The sequence below is a fragment of the Macrobrachium rosenbergii genome, chromosome 20 (assembly GCF_040412425.1).
Source record: "Macrobrachium rosenbergii isolate ZJJX-2024 chromosome 20, ASM4041242v1, whole genome shotgun sequence".
Classification (NCBI taxonomy): domain Eukaryota; kingdom Metazoa; phylum Arthropoda; class Malacostraca; order Decapoda; family Palaemonidae; genus Macrobrachium; species Macrobrachium rosenbergii.
The window spans coordinates 48144303-48163613 of NC_089760.1; the positions used below are offsets into that span (position 1 = coordinate 48144303).

At 42.2% G+C, this 19311-nt stretch overlaps 1 protein-coding gene across 2 annotated transcripts in view; it reads left to right on the forward strand.

Annotated features, from left to right (window-relative positions):
- The window catches only part of LOC136849338 (ubiquitin-protein ligase E3B), a 961194-nt gene that overhangs the window by 617107 nt on the left and 324776 nt on the right, over window positions 1-19311 (forward strand). For both annotated transcript variants that reach the window (XM_067122700.1, XM_067122699.1), the window contains exon 13: window positions 6772-6917. In XM_067122700.1, coding sequence (XP_066978801.1) covers window positions 6772-6917 — 146 coding nt within the window. The remainder of the gene's footprint in view (window positions 1-6771; window positions 6918-19311) is intronic.

The window sequence follows — 19311 nt, forward strand, 5'->3', positions numbered from 1 at the left end:
ACAAACACTTAATTTACTACCTTAGAATGTTAGCAGGGTTGTAGCTGCAATGTGCTTCTTGCATAATCTCATATGGGAACAAAGTGTTATTGTTGATAAGTCCCCATCTTATCAGTTTGGAAAATATTCTTAGACAAGGGGGAAGAGATAAGAACGATGCTTTCTATGTAAGAGAGAAATTTAAAGCTTACTTTAGTAGTCCTGACAGACAAAAATGAGGAATAGCATTAGGTAGGCCTAAGGAACAACTTTTTATAATGGTGTTCATACCTACTGTGAATAAGTAAATGATAATATTGATAGTATGCTTAAATAGCAAGTATAAGGTGGATGACACTAGGTAAAGGTAACATAAAAGCAATGCTTGTCCTACTTAACCCTTAAACGCCGAGCCTCTATTTACAAAAGTGTCTGCCGTATGCCGGCGGTGTTTGAGAGTTAGCTTCGAAGCGGAAAGAAAGTTTATAAAAAAAACGACAGCACGCTTAGTTTTTAAGATTAAGAGTTCATTTTTGGCTCCTTTTTTTCTCATTGCCTGAAGTTTAGTATGCAACCATCAGAAATGAAAAAAAATATCATTATCATATATAAATATTGGACTATATGACAGCGCAAAAAAATTCATATATATACAAAATTGCGCTGTGAGCAAAATGGTTAAAGCTAATGAGTTATTTTTTTTCGTTGTATTGTGCACTAATTTGCGATGATTTTGGTATGTAACAGATTGTAAAACAATCAAAGCAACACAGAGAAAATATTATCACAAAATGATGCATGAATTCGTAACAAGCGGAGGTAAGGAAAAATTTTTTTTCAAAAATTCATCATAAATTGAAATATTGTGCTAGAGACTTCCCGTTTGTTGCAAAATGAAGGTAAATGGTTGAATATTACTAGAATGTAAGATTTTTAGCTTACAATTGCAGTTTTCGACCATTTCGGTCGAGTTAAAGTTGACCGAAGGTCGAATTTGTTCTATTTATCGTGATTTATATGGAAATATTTCAAAACTGATAAAAGCTACAACCATGAGTTATCTTTTGTTGTATTTTACATGAAATTGCGCACATTTTCATATATAAAACTATGTAATGGCTAATAGAAAACGGTGCAAAAATTACAACAAAGTGACTAAAGAATTTCTGAGATTTTCAGCAGTTACCGCGTGCGGAGGTAAGGAAAAAGGTTTTTTCAAAAATTCAAAATAAATAGAAATATTGTGCTAGAGACTTCTCGTTTGTTGCATAATGAAGGAAAATGATTGAATATTATTGGAATGTAAGAGTTTTACCTTACAATTGCATTTTTCGACCATTTCGGTCGAGTCAAAGTTGACCAAAGGTTGAAATTTTGGCACTTATCGTGACTTATATGAAAATGTCAAAATTGATAAAAGCTACAACCATGAGTTATTTTTTGTTGTATTCTACATGAAATTGCGCACATTTTCATATATAAAACTTTATTTAACGGCTAATAGAAAGCTGCAAAAATTACGACAAAGTGACTAAAGAATTTCTGAGATTTTCAGCAGAGTTAGTGCGGATGTAAGGAAAAAGTTTTTTCAAAAATTCACCATAAATCGAAATATTGTGCTAGAGACTTCTCGTTTGTTGCCAAATGAAGGTAAATGATTGAATATTACTAGAATGTAAGAGTTTTAGCTTACAATTGCATTTTTCGACCATTTGGGTCGAGTGAAAGTTGACCAAAGGTTGAGATTTTGGCACTTACCGTGATTTATATGAAAATATGTAAAAATTGATGAAAGCTACAACCATGAATTATGTTTTGTTGTATTCCACATGAAAATGCACACATTTTCATATATAAAACTTTATGTAACGGCTAATAGAAAACGGTGCAAAAATTACGACAAAGTGACTAAAGAATTTCTGAGATTTTCAGCAGAGTTAGCGCGCGCCGATGTAAGGAAAAAGTTTTTTAAAAAATCCACCATAAATCGAAATATTGTGCTAGACTTCTCGTTTGTTGCAAAATGAAGGTAAATGATTGAATATTACTAGAATGTAAGAGTTTTTGCTTACAATTGCATTTTTCGACCATTTCAGTCGAGTCAAAGTTGACTGAAGGTTGAAATTTTGTCACTTATCGTGATTTATATGAAAATTTGTAAAAACTGATGAAAGCTACAACCATGAGTTATTTTTGTTGTATTCTACATGAAATTGCGCACATTTTCATATATAAAACTTTATGTAACGGCTAATAGAAAACGGTGCAAAACTTACGACAATGTGACCAAAGAATTTCTGAGATTTTCAGCAGAGTTAGTGCGCGCGGACGTAAGGAAAAAGTTTTTTTCAAAAATTCACCATAAATCGAAATATTGCGCTAGAGACTTCTCGTTTTTTGCATAATGAAGGTAAATGATTGAATATTACTTGATTGTAAGAGTTTTAGCTTACAATTGCATTTTTTGACCATTTCGGTCGAGTCAAAGTTGACCAAAGCTTAAAATTTTGGCACTTATTGTGATTTATATGAAAATATGTCAAAATTGATGAAAGCTACAACCATGAGTTATTTTCTGTTGTATTCTACATGAAAATGCGCACATTTTCATATATAAAACTTTATGTAACGGCTAATAAAAAATGGTGCAAAAATTATGACAAAGTGACTAAAGAATTTCTAAGATTTTCAGCAGAGTTAGCTGATGCTTTCTTTTGGGAGAAGAAAAAAATTCGTGCATGCGCAGCTTGGTCACGCTTGTAAACAAAACAACAGCGTGATCCGTGAACTCCCAGCATCCCTCAAGGCACGTGATTTAAAAATTTTTCGCAAACGAGGCCTATAAGTATTTTTCCGCGAATATTTAAAAAAGTTTTTGTTGTCAACGTATTTTACTTCCACTCGGCACCCAACAGACAACTTTTGTCGACGTAAAATACGTGCAGTCGGTGTTAAAGGGTTAACAACCATAGGCTATAATGATAATAAAACTTAAATATATATTTCTTCTGTTCTGTTTAGTTATTGGTCAATACTAAAGGAGGATGCATTTTGCAGTTTACTTCCAAACTTTTACTTTAAATTAATTCTATGGTTTTAATTTTTATTTTTGGGTATTAATTAATGCAAAATGATTATAAATAAGAATATTAATTGATTAAAAATTATTCTTGTTCCTTGAATTAGCCATATCATATAGTTCAGTGTAACATTATAACAGCTCAGTGAGGCATTCCATGTTCCCCCTCAACTCTCCTCGTTCATGGCCAGAATAACTAAAAAGGTGCGAGTAGGATATTATTGACATTATACATTTCATTTTCACCAACCTCCTTGTTTATGGGTATATAGTTATTGTTCACCAACCTCCTTGCCCATTCAACCTCCTCCTTGCCCGTTCAACCTCCTCCTTGCCCGTTCACCCTCCTCCTTGCCTGCTCACCCTCCTCCTTGCCCGTTCACCCTCCCCCTTGCTCATTCCCCTCCTCCTTGGTTGCTGTCAGAATCAAAATGGGTTTCGTCTTTTGGTGTCAGCAGCTCACAAAATACGAAAGCTTGGTGTCAGCAATCTGACACCACCAAACGACACTACAGAGGAAGGTTTCCAAGATATAATGTAATGTCTGTTGGTTGATGGCATGACGTCTTGTTGTATATTGAGAAATGCTATACTGAAATACATGATAAAAATCTTGATTGTATGTGTGTGTGTCGGGCTGCAATTGTCAGATAGTGTGAATAAGCCCTTAATAACCTCTTATATGCCACCCTTCAGATGTTAATAAAATCCCTAATATAAATTAAACATTATTGATCCAAACCTAACGTGTAATACGCTCAGTTACCAGCACAGTTTATAAAGGAAAAATAATTCTGTTGAAACATTACATTTCTAACATACTGCATAACATGTACAAAGCTTGTGGAAATTATGAAAAGTTACTGACTCTACTAAAGATTACCAAGGTTTGTGTTGACATGTAATGGACTGAGACTTAGTGATCCATTTGTAGTATTTGATGTGCTTGGAAAACACATACAGTAGTACATATCAGTAAGCAAAATCTTGATGCCTTCCTCCATGAATATCAACAAAAAACTAATACCATCATCAGTTTTTCTAGAAATCTCCTTGGTTAGGGCATGTCCTATACCCTGCTGTCATATGATGACGCCAAACAGACACCACCTGTGATGTTTTCCAGCACCTAATTTGGTATCGGAAGGATGCATGGTCTTCAAGCAGTACCAAGCCCATGGCTTGAAAATACTCACCTGCAGCATGTCTGACTATTCATTCTTGAGGCAATCGCAAAATAAAAAGAAGCACACTTGTCTTGCTTGCTAAAGTACTGTGTCTTCTTCATCTCATCATTATAGATTTAAAAATTAAGAAGGCATGCTACTTGCCCTTCTCGTAAATTCATTGATGCTTTTCTTTGAATCCCTCAAAGTTTTGCATGAACTCTACTGTTAGAAAGACTGTGTTCGTAATGAAACTGGAAGAACCAATTTTCTTAAACTAGTACACCAAAAGGAGACATAGTTAACCACCTGAAAGTTAGAATGAGACATGCTTCACCCTCCTCATATTCTTGCTGCCTACATCTTGTAGGTAGACATCAAGGTTATTCTCAGAGCTGATACTGATAAGTCATACTTGGGTGAACACATGCAGAGAAGTACCATCATTCCTCAGACTTGTTGAGAATCCCAAGGTTTGTCTTGAGGCCAAATACGCCTAAAGAATAAAAAATGCATAGTGCATCACCACACAGTTTAATGCTTCCATCTCTGCTAAAGGCATGCTAACATGTCTTCTTCATACCCATTACCTGTAAAATCTTTTGGATATTTAATTTGCAGCATTCAGCTCTCCATACTACTTCACACACGTGATGTCTGTTCACTTTGAAAGTGTCTGGGCATGATTGGCTTTTCCGTTGGCATTAATAAAATCATCGTGTCTTGGAAATATCAAATCATCGTGTCTTGGAAAAAGATCAGTTATATACTGCAATGTCACAGGCAAGATTGGAATTCAGTTCCGTGCATGACGTCACGTGAAACGTGAAACCCAAGGCTGATACAGAAGCTGTATCAGCATTGGTAACCTTATCTCCAGTAGCAAGCCAATATCTTTTTTCACTTTTGCAAGCAGCAGGTGTTGTGATAAGAACTACTGATGTTTTTATGGTACACTACGTGACTTTCATGGTGATGTGTACTATTTATGGATGCTCTGAATCGCTAAAAACAATGCCTGTGGTGGAAAGATGAGCATATACTGTTTCCCTAAGGATCCTCAACTCTGTAGGAGGAAGTAGACCTCTGTTGGTTAAGATAAACTGCGAAGGGCAAAATGCTAGTTAACACATGAGAGAGAGAGAGAGAGAGTGAGAGAGAGAGAGAGAGAGAGAGAGAGAGAGAGAGAGAGAGAGAGAGAGAGAGAGAGAAACAAGAAAAATTTTGTAATTTTATCAATCATGATCTGTAAATGATAGTCAAAAGCGTAAATGATAGTCAACAAAGAGAGAGAGAGAGAGAGAGAGAGAGAGAGAGAGAGAGTACTAGCATGTTATCTGGGCATATGAATCGGCCTACTGTTCTTGTGGTAAGGAAAGGGAAAATGATATTCAATATACGAGAGAGAGAGAAGGGGGCCATTGTCCTGGAATGTTTCCCGTGCCTAAGAATAGGCCTATGGTTTCTTATAGAAAGGACAATGACAGTCAACATATATGAGAGAGAGAGAGAGAGAGAGAGGGAGAGAGAATGGATATGAATTGGCACACTGTTTCTTATGGTAAGGAGAGGGGAAAAAAGACTGGCAGCTATTGATGAGTACATCACAAGTTCTACGGATTTTGCAAAACTTAAACTATAATGCCATTAGCAGATTATTATCTTCAACAAACCCACAAGACGCTTAGAGATCAGCTTCTCAGAAAAGCTGATTTCTTCCATCTTGATAAAATATAAGGTACTAGGTGTCTGGTAATGGAGAGTGCACTTTAATGATTCTTAGTTACAGACCTATTAGTTTACTAATGTGCTGTTCCCAACCCTCATTGATTTATTGTCTCCTTGCTCCATGGAAAGAACAGTAAAAGGAGGTTGTAAAGTCCCCGCTCAACGTGTTCTCTGTAATGAACATCCCGTTTTCTGTGGTGCCTTCACATTCTACCTGGGGTCGACTGAACACATATTACCATTATTGTGAATTGTATATTTTATTGTGTGTTCAAGTGACCATGCATTATGTATATGTAACAGAGCATTTTTGTAACACATCAGGCATTATTAATCATTATGTTTTCTGTATGTACCTGTCCTGTTTTTGTAGAGAGATAGTTTGACCTCAGGTCACCTGTAAATCTTTGTAACTGTGGTCTCTGTGAAGTTCGCAGACGTCCGCACGCCGCTTTATAAGCGGATCGCTTTATCAATAAACTAGCAGTACTTGTCTTCCTGCTCATTATTTCACACCTCTCTCACAAGGTATGTAGCAGGTTAGAAGGTAACTCATCTATATGAAAGTAATTATTGCTGATACTTTACTACTGCTTTCCTCGTAATTAAACCAGATTTTATTTCCGAATTATCTCCTTTCTCTGTTATGAAGGTATTTAAAAAAAATTATTTTTTTTTTGGTGTCAGTGTTAAACATTTTGAGAAGTTGGTGTCAAGGCATAAGTTTCAGTCTCTTAAAAATAGTAGATTATATGTAAAATATGGTTACCCTATTTGTTGACGTAATATCTTTAAATGTTCATTTGTTTTCTCCATTAGGTGCTGTTAAGTAAAATGCCCCACATAATTCCTCATGAAGAACGAGTATTACTCTTCAGAAGACATGTAGCAAAGGAAAAATCAGTACTGGGCCTGACGGATGCAGCCTGTGTGGCACCTCAGTCAACTCTTATTACGATTAGAAGGTGATTGTGATCCAGTTCCATTAAAAACTGTTGTAGTTTATATATATATATATATATATATATATATATATATATATATATACATATATATATATATATATATATATATATATATATATATATATATATATATATATATATTTTATATATATATATATATATATATATATATATATATATATATATATATATATACTGTATATATATATGTGTAATATGTGAACTGTATGTGTTTGTGTGTGCATGTGTACATACATACATACATACATACATACATACATACATATATATATATATATATATATATATATATATATATATATATATATATATATATATATATATATATATATATACAGTATATGTGTGTGTGTAATATATGTACTGTATGTGTTTGTGTGCATGTGTACATACATACATACATACATACATACATATATATATATATATATATATATATATATATATATATATATACACTCTCATATATATATATATATATATATATATGTACATACAGATACCTTGAAATTAGGCGAGGTTAGGTTCCAGAAGCCCCTGCATAAGGCGAGGATTCACAGAAGTTTGGTATGGTCACTAAAAATGCTGATAAATGTTTACTTCTAGAGTTTAAACACTAAATATGACCCTAATCATAAGCTAACTTTTAAATGAAATAAAAGTTACCGTAGTTTAATTTAAAAGTTAGCTTAACACATTACCCTGAAAGAGAAATAAATGGTTGACATAAAAATAGAGTACTGTACAGTATCATAATGGGTACTGTATTTGCCACAGTAGCGCATTTACAGCACAGTAGGTACGCACGTACCCTAATGTTACCCCTAATTCATTGGATGCCATTTTCTTTTTCAGTGACAGAGTAAATGACATTTGCTTTGCGTCACTAGGTAAACTTCATAAGTCACAGTCATAACGAAGGTACAATTCAACAAAATGAAGAAAACATGTACATAATGTTTGTAGAGGTATATACAGGTAAAATTCAATCAATTTAAAATTTGTACTGTACAGGTAAAGACACACAAAGAAAAGGGATTTTGACAAAGGAAAAATCTATTTCTGAGGAAGGCCCCGTGTCACCTGGTGAAATTCCATACTAACACGAATTTCTAGGTATAAAATGCTAGATATACCAGAGAAAAAGAGCTTTCAGGAATGCTGGGGTTACTACCCCCAGATCGAGCGTCTTCCCTAAGGAAGACGTCGGTATAACCAAGGGTGAGTGAAAGGATCACAACCACAGAGCTACACTCGATAGATATCCCCATGTCAAAACTCCTCGAAGAGACCAGTGAGCCGTTACAGCCCCCACGCACAGGCGTCCGCCAGGCCAGCGACACCAGCGCCACCTACATCATTCCAGACTAGCACCACCCCCAGGCTTGGCATGTGCAAGGAGGGGGGGAGCGGAAACCACTTCTGGGAGGGTCACCGGGTGACACGGGGCCTTCCTCAGAAATAGATTTTTCCTTTGTCAAAATCCCTTTTCTGAGTCCAGCCCCGTGTCAGCCGGTGAAATAGTGATAGAGAATCATGCCAAGACTGCAAACTACAAGGAAACATAAGGTGATCTGAAGAAAAACACAAGCTATGGAAACGGATTTAATGAGAATATCTCTCCACATGAAAAAATGAATATTAACATGAAAATACAGTAATACGACCTTAAAAGTAGAATACAAAGTCCATACACCAAACAGTATGGCAGGCAAAATACATTCAAAAATACTTAAGATTATAAGGAGTAAATATGAACTTATAACTAAACATAAGAGAGACATCTACAACACGAGAAAATATATGGGGTACATGGAGCAAAATAAAAACAGCCCAGTACCCCTAAGACAATCCAAAATTACAGCATGTCAAAATACAGTCCCCAAAAGATAATAAAAAGACAATAATAATATCAATATGAGGAGCAAGGCAGTGAGGCATGATCATCCAGAAGGGCAGGCAGAGAAATAAATGAGGCAGGCGGGCAGGGGGGAGGGGGAAGGATAAAGGATAATTAAGGTGGGGGAATGACACTCCCCACAGCCACTGTAGAAAATTTCAGGGCTTCGAGTGATTTTAAATAATGGCGTTTAAACACTAGAGGTGATTTCCATCCCGTATATTTGGTAAGTTCTGAAAAATCCATATTATGAAAATAATTAGTGGAAGTAGCTACTGCACGGATATCATGAACCTTAGGGACTGAATCTGGGTTAGCTTGTTTAATGAAATACAGAATTTGTTGCCTAATTACATTTAACGAAAGAGTTCCACCTTTCTCTCTGATAAAAAGAGGACCCGACTTACACTGTGGAGTTCTTAAAAGGTAAGACTTTAAGGTATAGACTGGGCATAAGGACTGGTCCTGTGGAAGGGGCACCACCTACCAAGGAGACCACCTGTCTTGAGGGTCCTCATTTTTAGCTAAAAATCTATGGTCAGGAGAAAGGAGGGCTTCTCCGGATGGGAGGAAACTAACAAAATCATCACCTCTAGAGAGAGCCGACAGCTCTGAAATTCTGGCACCTGAAGCCAAGCTAATCAGAAATAAAGTCTTTCTTAACAGATCCAAATAAGTGCATTGAGAGTTGTCAATCTCAGATGCTAACTTAAGCACATCATTGAGGAACCACGTAACAGAATGTGGGCGCGATACAGGTCTCAGACGAGCGCATGCTCTAGGAATAGATGAAAAGTAAGAATCTGTAAGGTCAATTTTAAAACCATATAAGAATACCTTCTTCAGGGCTGACTTAGCTGTGGTAATAGTGGCTGGGGCAAGGCCTTTTTCAAACAATGATCTAAAGAAGGTAACTGCTAGGTTAGTAGTCATGGTTTGGGCTTCAGATGTCTTCAAAAAAGAGGCCAATTTCTTGACTGCTGAATTCTTGAGGAAGCTGACACAGTCTTGGTTTGTACTGTTTGGGTCAGTTTGGGATTGGGAATCCGCAGACTCCGCAACCCGAGTTCCTGAAGAAGAGGGAACCAATTGCTCTTCGGCCAATAAGGGGCTACCAGGGCTAGTTGACCCCTGAATGACCTGAGTTTGTGCAGTACTTTCAACAGCAAGTTTATCGGGGGAAACAGGTAAATCTTCTCCCAATTGTTCCAGTCTATGGTCATTGCGTCCGTGGCATATGCCTGAGGATCCAGGGTCGGGGCCACATAACAGGGAAGCTTGAAGTTGCTCTCCGTCGCGAACAGATCCACTTGGAGACCCAGAACCCAGCGGCAAATCCAATTGAAAGACTCTCCGTCCAGAGACCACTCCGTCTCAACGGAGTGGTCCTGGACAGGGAATCCGCCACCACGTTCCGCACCCCCGCTAGGTGGGTGGCTGACAGATGCCAGCTGTGCTTGTTCGCCAGGGAGAAAATAGCTACCATAACCTGGTTTACGCGACCTGATTTGGAGCCGCCCCTGTTGATGCAATGAACTACCACGGTGCTGTCCAACACCAGTCTGATATGAATCGGCTGGGGGCGGATTTTCTTTAAGGTTAGAAATACCGCCATAGCTTCCAAGGTGTTTATATGGAACCGTTGAAACATTGTAGACCATGTTCCTTGTACTTTTTGTTTTGGCGAATACCCTCCCCAGCCACTTAATGAGGCGTCCGTGTGAACTACCAGCGCCGGAGGAGGGAACTGAAGCGGGACTGTCTTGGACAGGCCGCTGACTGTGGACCAAGGCCGCAGTCTCGCCTTTAAAATTCGTGGGATGGAGGAGACCTTGTCTCTGAGCCTGACATTGGCTCGACTCCGCCACACTCTGTTTATGTCTTTTAATTTTGCTTTTAAGAGCAGGTCCGTCACTGAGGCAAATTGAAGGGAACCGAGGATTCTTTCTTGGGCCCGGCGGGATGCTGCTTTGTCTCTCAGGAATTTCCTGGTAAGGGAGGCTATCTCCTTCCGCTTGGGAGGCGGGAGGGATAACGTGTACGAGGACAGATCCCACTGGAGACCCAGCCACTGAAACCGGGACTCGAGTCAGGCGGGACTTCTCTCTGTTCAGTTGAAAACCTAACGAATCCAGGAAGTTGATGACCGTGGCCGTGGCCTTCCGGCATTCTAGAACTGTTGGTGCCCAAATTATCCAATTGTCCCAGGTACGCTGCTAGGGGATATCCTCGGGACCGGAGTTGCTGAACTACCGTGTCCACCAGCTTTGTAAATATCCTGGGTGCAATATTTAGACCGAAAGTCATGACCCTGAAGGAGTAGGCTTGATTCCCGAGTCTGAAACCCAGGAACGGAGAGAAGCTCCACGCAACCGGGACGTGATGGTAAGCGTCTGAAAGATCGATAGAGGTGGTGATGGCTCCACGCGGAAGTAGAGTCCGCACCTGCGCTACCGTAAGCATGCGAAATTTGTCGCATTTTATGCAATGATTTAGACGCGACAGATCCAGAATCACTCTTTGCTGACCGGAGTCTTTCTTGGGAACAGTGAACAACCTGCCATGAAATTTGAGGTGCCTTACTTTCTTTATTGCTCGCTTGTTGAGCAGTTCCACCACATAGTCCTGTAGGACTCTGGAGGGTGGCTGGTAAAACCTGATCAGAGGAGGGGGGTCCTTGGTCCAGCTCCAACCTAGACCTTTGGACACAATGCTGTGTGCCCAAGGGCTGAAGGACCACTGGTCTCTGAACCAGTAAAGGCGACCACCTACCTGACTGTTCTCAGTGGGAGGAAGCGGGTTTGTTTCCTCTACCACGTCCAGGTTTACCTCTTGGGGCGGTGTTGGACTTGCCTCTGTAAGGGGTCCGACCTCTTCCCCCCCTTGCACTCCTATTAAGGCCGTGAAAGAACTCACGGCCCTCATAGGTAGGATTGTACGCCGGTGAGGCAACGTACGAGGGTGCAGCAAGGGATTGAGCTGGTTGGACCAGCACGTATTGTTGGGGATGAACTTTAGAGGTGGAGGGCTGCTCGACTGCCGAGACCGGGACAGCTTGAACAACCGTCTGATGATGAGGCCTCTTGTGTCTCCTGAACCGCTTACCAGACTTAGTCTGGGGGCTGCCAGATTCTGGGGTCTTACGCTTGTAAGCTGAGATACCCCAGCGAGAGCGAAGACTTTGGTTGGCTCTAGTAGCCTCACTCAGCACACTGGCTACCTCTTCCTCTGGGAAGAGGTTAGGGCCCCAGATAGAGCTCTTCATGAGCTTGTTAGGCTCATGACGTATGGTGGCTTCAGCAAAGATGAATCTCCTGCATTCTAGCTTAGCCATCATAAAGTCAAAAGGTCTGTCTGAAACCCTGCTAACAGGGATTTAGCCAGAACCTGAAAGAAGGGCTCATCTGCACAGGAGACGGCAGTCGCTTCTGTGAGGCAGACGGAGTTCAAGGACCGGGCTAGCCTAGTCCGGACCTCAAATTCTGCCTTCAGTAAGGCTTCCGGGAGCTTAGGAAGCTGTTCACTGAACTGGGTAGACGCACAGTGAGCGTCCAGCTTTCCCACAGTAAAGGTGGACGGGGCGTCTCTCCAGAACTCCTCACCCCCTGGGAATACCAGGGATGTGGAGTCTGTCTCCCTTAATTGAGGCAAGGGGTTGCCGTCAAAGCATGCTCGAGCCGTAGCCAGAGCCACTTTGTTTATGCATGGAGTCGGCAACTTATCACCTAGGGCGAACATGGTGTAGTTGCCCTTGAAAGGTTGAAGCTTTGTGTTCTCTGCCTGCCACTCCGTAAGAGTGCGCAGGAGAGCCGACTGAGCTTGGTCCCTAGGGACGATCACTGTCTCTCTAGGGACCTTGTCTGAGCGTACCCAGGCTTCCTCCGTCAGCCTAACGAAGCCTGGGTAAGGGGGCAGGAGATCGGGAGGAAAAACTCTAGTTCCTCTAACCGTCTCGTGCCAAGACCTTCAACAGTCAATGTATCTTCGTGCTGAATGGCACGAAGGGCAAAACGCCAAGGGTTCCCGACATGGAAAGGAGGGAGATCAGCCATGTCAGGGATAGCATACTGCGGTTCGGCTCCGCCGGGGCGAGCCATTCCCGCCAGTATATTATCATGGCTGTGAAGCTTCTCAGATATTTGGGAGAGCTTCGACTCGACCTCCGCCGAGAACCTCTCGAACACCGAGTTTGCAAACGCCTCAGGGTCAAAGGCAGGCTGGCGAGGAGGGCTTGGTCTTGATGCCCTCTTACTCGCGCCTTTGCCCGAGGTTCCAGGTTTGCTCCTGGAGGCTACAGGTACGGGGACCTTAGCCTTCGATGGGGGGAAAGGAGATGCTTTCCTGGAAGACGAGGACTTAAAGCCCTTCGCCTTCCATGAAGTCTTCAGCTTCAACTTAGGGACAGCTGATGGAGCCCTGTCACCCAAGGTGGAAGACTTAACAAAGCCTGAAAAGGAAGATACAGAGGAAGATGGGGAATCAAAAAGGGCGCCTGCCCCCGCAACCTCACTTACCTCGCTGCCTACCACTTGGTCCGGCTCTGTGTTCATCGGTTCCAGGTCCAAGTCTAAGGCGGCGACATCCTCCGACACCTCCGCATAAAGGATGTCCTCTTGGGGTGGCTGGGTCGCATCCCGGATCTGCTGAATGATGGGGTTGGCCAACTCTTCGGGAACCGCAGCAGCCACCTGGGCGCCGGGGTAAAGCAGGTCCCGCAACTTAGCGTCGAGGACATAAGGCTTCCCCGACGGAACATTTCTTCCGAACCCAGCCACCCAGGCGCGGAGAGACTCAAGGGAAGTCTTCTTGGAGGACTCGTCCGCCTGTAAGAGAATGGACAATTAGGGTTGAACGGAAATATAAGCCCGAAAACCATATAAGCACTACACAGATATGAGGAACGTAAGAAATGAGAAGCTACATCTTACCGACTCGTCCTGGATGCCAGCGCACAGAGCGAAGCAAACCTCACGGCCGTCGGGGTGCCAAACAATGAGGTCGTCCAACTGGACCGCACAGCCAGCGTGGGTCCGGCACACCACATGCCCATATGGTTGCTGGAGAGAAGCGGTGCACCCCGGCTCCTCACAACGAACAGTCTGTAAGTGTAAAAAAGTACATGAACCTACCACTCTAAGCAACCAAAAGCTGGAAGGCCAGGGTATTTCCACTTACCGCCGGAATGCTCCGGTGGAGAGAAAAACCCCTTGTCAGAGACGAGACCACCAAGCCATAACTTAAACAGAGTGGAAGGCAAGATACTTCCGGTCACCGGAATACTCCGGCGGAACGGAAGGTTTGAGACAACAGGGACCCACCACAAGGGCTGCCAGCAAAAAAGACGGCGGAACCCCAGGGTAGAGCACCGGACTCAATAAAACACATAAAATAAGTGTAGTGGCGGAGTGAGAAACTCACTCCGCCAGATAATATAAATATATATATATAAGATACAAGTGATGGTAATAATGAAAAAATCACCTCCGGAGACCGGAGGTATCCCTCTCTCTCTCTCTCTCTCTCTCTCTCTCTCCCCCAATCTCGAATCTCCCCGCCAGAGAAACAAAGGTGGGTGAGGCGACCGTCATTGAAAGGCCAAGTATAATATAAGCCGGAGCAGGCGCCAACAACCCAACCAAAGCAACTCGACGGAGAGTGGATGAGACCAAAAGAAAGAATGTTCGAAACCCGCTCGATCTTGGAGAGTGGCAAACGAAACATCAAAACAAACACAGCGCTGCCGGGGACTAGTTCTGGGAGGGAACGAATCTCTCTACCAGAGGAAGTCCCCAACTCGGAGAAAACCCCATCTAGCGTCACCCGCACGAGAAAGGCAAGAGCTGGCCTGAGATGAGAGGGGGGGAGGGAGGGTTGGTGGGGTAGGGAAGAGGAGTAGGCTAAGATAGGTGAAAACAGGAGACAAGGGAAAGTAATTCACCCGCTCGACTGCAATCACACGCCACGCCAAGAAACATAATACGAGCTTGGCAGGACAAGCCTACTCCTGAGGGAAGGGATGCGACCAAGGACTCAACGCCCGACTCCTGTCTAGACAAAGCCTAGGTAAACGCCCGTGCTTAGGCATGGCCTAGGCTAACGGAAAGGAGTAAGGGGAGGGTGGGGGAGGGAATAACAGGGAGAGAAATTCTGTGCCGAGAACCAACCAGGACCGAAAAGGAGGGGGCAAAAAAGGCAAATAGCCTAGAGGAGGCACACCCAATGAACTCTACCCCTTCGAAAAGAAGAAGGAGGACAAAGGGGCTCACTCTGCCACCCCAAAAACGGCCACTGGAGGAAACAGCAACAAAACTCCCTCAACCCGATGATCCGCCCCACGCCTAACCTACGAGGAGGGCGAGAGGTCAAGGAAGCAATACGAGCCTAACAATATGAAAGGCAAGGGAGAAAAACCCACACACAATATAATATAAAAACCATCACAATAAACACAATATACATAAAAAAATTATATTCCAAGAATAATGTGCTCATGCGAGGTGCGTAGCCTAACCCCGAGGAGTGGCCAGACATTGAGCTGACGCTACCCTGAAGAGGCAACAAAATATATAGCACCAACGCAAAAATATAATAATAATAATAGTAAATAAGTAAGACCAACCTGGGAACTCATCCTGGAGGGGAGACCTAAGCGGGGAATGACGGGAACCCTATAGGGGGGACTCGCTATGGGGGTCATTAAATTAAACAAAACTCCAATAAAACCCCCGCCCAGGAAACACTGCCAGGAAGAGATCCGGGGGGAAAAGATAAGTAATATAACGACAAGGAGACAACCCCGACAGAAAAGACTGAAGGGGTAACCTCATGGTCGACATGGCTGGCTAGGGGATGCCGTGGCGTCATAACAACAATCTCATAATTGTGAAATATGGACAGATGCAGCCAAACTTATCGAAAAAACCCCACAATAAGATGGTACTTAACTTAGAGATGGTGAAACTGCTAGAAGACATGGCGAAAAAGCAGGAAAACACCCAAAATAACACAAGCACAAAAATCCTGGTGATGATGATCACGTGCTAGAAAATGGAATGATGTAGGTGGCGCTGGTGTCGCCGGCCTGGCGGACGCCTGTGCGTGGGGGCTGTAACGGCTCACCGCTCTCTTCGAGGAGTTTTGACATGGGGATATCTATCGAGTGTAGCTCTGTGATTGTGATCCTTTCACTCACCCTTGGTTATACCGACGTCTTCCTTAGGGAAGACGCTCGATCTGGGGGTAGTAACCCCAGCATTCCTGAAAGCTCTTTTTCTCTGGTATATCTAGCATTTTATACCTAGAAATTCGTGTTAGTATGGAATTTCACCGGCTGACACGGGGCTGGACTCAGAAATAATAAGTTGTAAAAATATGTGTGAGCACTAACTATGAGAGAGAGAGAGAGAGAGAGAAATACATATGGGCATAATGCAGTAACTGCACTGTCTTTGTATCATATTTATGTACAAAAATATAGATAATACAAATTTTCCATAACAATTTTACACTTAAAAGCATGAAAACTTGTAATGACTTAAAAAATAATACAAACACTTTCTACAGGGTTATCATCTTTGATAATTGCAGTAACTTTGTGATTACGTATCACATCTTGTAAAGTACTCTAATTGCATGTGCTGTAATTACCTTTGTATCATATTTATGTACAATCACTCAAAAAAGTTTTGCAACATACTTCAAAACTTTTCGGACAACAGCTTATAATAGCGACATCTGGCGCTATTTGGCAACTCAGTTGTAAGCGCGTGAAACAACTGAACACTAGTGGTGGGTCCGAGAAATTACCTGCAGTTTCCCTTAAGCAGGGCTTTTTCTGATACTGCTTACTGTTGTCATATTTTACTTAATTAAAGGATGTTACTATAATACTTCAGAGGTCATCTCAGTTCTTATGTTTTAATATTTTCATCTTCAACTGCCATCACTATCGTTGTTTTATCTCCTTCATATGTGTGAACTTTGTAGACATAGGCCTACGACTGTTACAAGTTGAACTGTTAGTCTTATTAACATCAACAAATACGACTTTTGTAAAGATTTGCTTCACATTATTATTAATAAATTTTTGAATGACTAATCCTGTACCTATTGTGAACTAGTGAAACTTAATATAAAATATACTGAACTAGACTAACAGATTTCACGTGTATTTTTGTAATGCATAGAATATAATTGCACATACACACACATACATACACACTCACACACACACACACACACACACACACACACATACATATATATATATATATATATATATATATATATATATATATATATATATATATATATATATATATATATATATATATATATATATATATATATATATATATATATATATTTCTGAGCTCGGCCCCGTGTCACCCGGTGAAAGTCCATTCTTACTTGAATTTCTAGGTATAAATATTGCTAAATATACCAGAGAAAAAAGCTTAGAGGAATGCTGGAGTTACTACCCCCAGATCGAGCACCTTCGATGAAGATGTCGGTATAACCAAGGATGAGTGAAGGAATCACAACCACAGAGCCACACTCGATAGACATCCCCATGTCAATATCCCAGAGAAGAGTGAGGGGCCGTACCAGCGCCCGTGCTCCCCAGCCCGCCACGCGGCGACTCCAGCGCCATCTGAACTCATTCCATTTCTAGCACTTGATTTTTGCGCTACGGTGTTTGGTTAGCCTGTGTTTTTTCGGCTTATTTTGTATTTTTGCCATGGCTTCGAGCAGCTTCACCATGTCCAAGTTAAGTACCATCTTCTTTTGGGGTTGTCTTATAGTTTGTTGGCTGTCTTAGCCCGTAATTGTTATTATTCATGGCTTTGTTATGACGCCACGGCGTCCCCAGCCAGCCATGTTGTCCATGAGGTTTACCCACTCGGCTTGTTCTGTTTGGGTTTTTCCTGGTCAGCTCATGCCTTTTGCTTCCCCATAGGTCTCATCCTGGTGGTTTTCTAAGTGGGATTGTTCGGTTTCATTTTAACGATAATGTTTTGATCCGTTCCTTAAGGTTCCCGCATCGGGTCCCTGTTTGTTCCCGCTTAGTTTTCTCACCGGGATGTTTCCTCTTGGACATTTTAGTTAATGATTATATTTTTATTCATTATTTTTTGGCTGATGCTCGACATCATGCTACCTCTGCGTTGTCCTATTCCGTGGGGACGTCAGGCTCATCCTGTCGCTTCCTTCGGTTAGGCTACGCACCAAACACGGTATATTTTTATATTTTTATTTTGTTTATTTCACACACACTTGGTGATTTATTTGGTTATTTTGTCACAGCCTAGTGTACGTTAGGCTTTTATTATTCTTGACCTCCTCCTCCCTTCCCTTGAGTTAGGTTTAGTGAGAGGTTTGGGTCAGCAGGTTGAGGGATTTCTGTTGTCGTGCCTTCCTGTCCGTTGTTTGGGTGTGGAGTGAGTCCCCATTCTCCTCCCTCTTCTTTACGAAGGGGTTGAGCTCTGCTATGGGTATTTCTCCTCCACGAGCGTTATTCCTTCCTTATGTTCGGCTCTGGTGGGTCTTCAACTCGGAAATTCTCTCCCTGTTGTTCCCTTTTCTCTCCTTTCCCTTCTCTTCCCCCTCCCTTTTTTCATAGGCTACGCCTATGTTTTTAGGTGAGAATACAGAGGTCTTGGTCATTCTTCCCCCTAGGTGTAGGCCATGATTTTTGGTACCATGCAGTTGAGCGGGTGAGTTTCTCCCCAGTCTCCTGTTCGCCTCTGCTCTGGCCTACTACCTTCCCTGTCCACTTCCACCCCCCCCCCTTCCCCTACCCTGTTTTGGGTCCAGCTTCTCGTCATCTTCTCTTGTGGGTGATGTCGGTGTCCGACTCTCACCCCATGTAGTGAATCTTTCTGGTTGAGGTATTCGCTCCCTCCCAGAGCTGGTTCCAGGTGACTCGTAGCTGGGCTCAATGCTTCGTTCACCCGCTCTCCTTCGATCGAGTAGGTTCTCGAACATCTCAGGGTTTTCTTCTCGACCTTGTTCTTTGTTCGCTCCAGCGTTCGAGATACTTTAGTTGGGTTGACTGGTGCTTGCATCTGCCCCGGTGGATCGTGGTGTTTGGCAGCCTCACCCTTCTTTGGTTCTCTTCGATAAGGTCCTGAGATCTCCGGTGTGGGTGGTTCCGGACTCCGGGGAACGTAGTTTTATATTGTCTGTTAACCAATTATGTTACCATCTTATTGTGTTTTGTTTCCCCGGCGGCTCATCCCGCCTGGGGACTAGTGTGTGTTTATTTATGTCCCGGCGGTTTACCCCGCCAATAGATGTTTATTAGTTTGAATTTCCCAGCGGTTCACCCCGCCGTTGAGCGGAAATTTATTTATTATTATTATTATTTATGATGGTCATAGAGTCCGGTGATTTCACCCCTGGTTTCGCCGTTCTGTTCCCGGCATTCCTCGCGGTGAAGGTCCCGTCGATTCGGCCCCCTCGTTCCGCCGG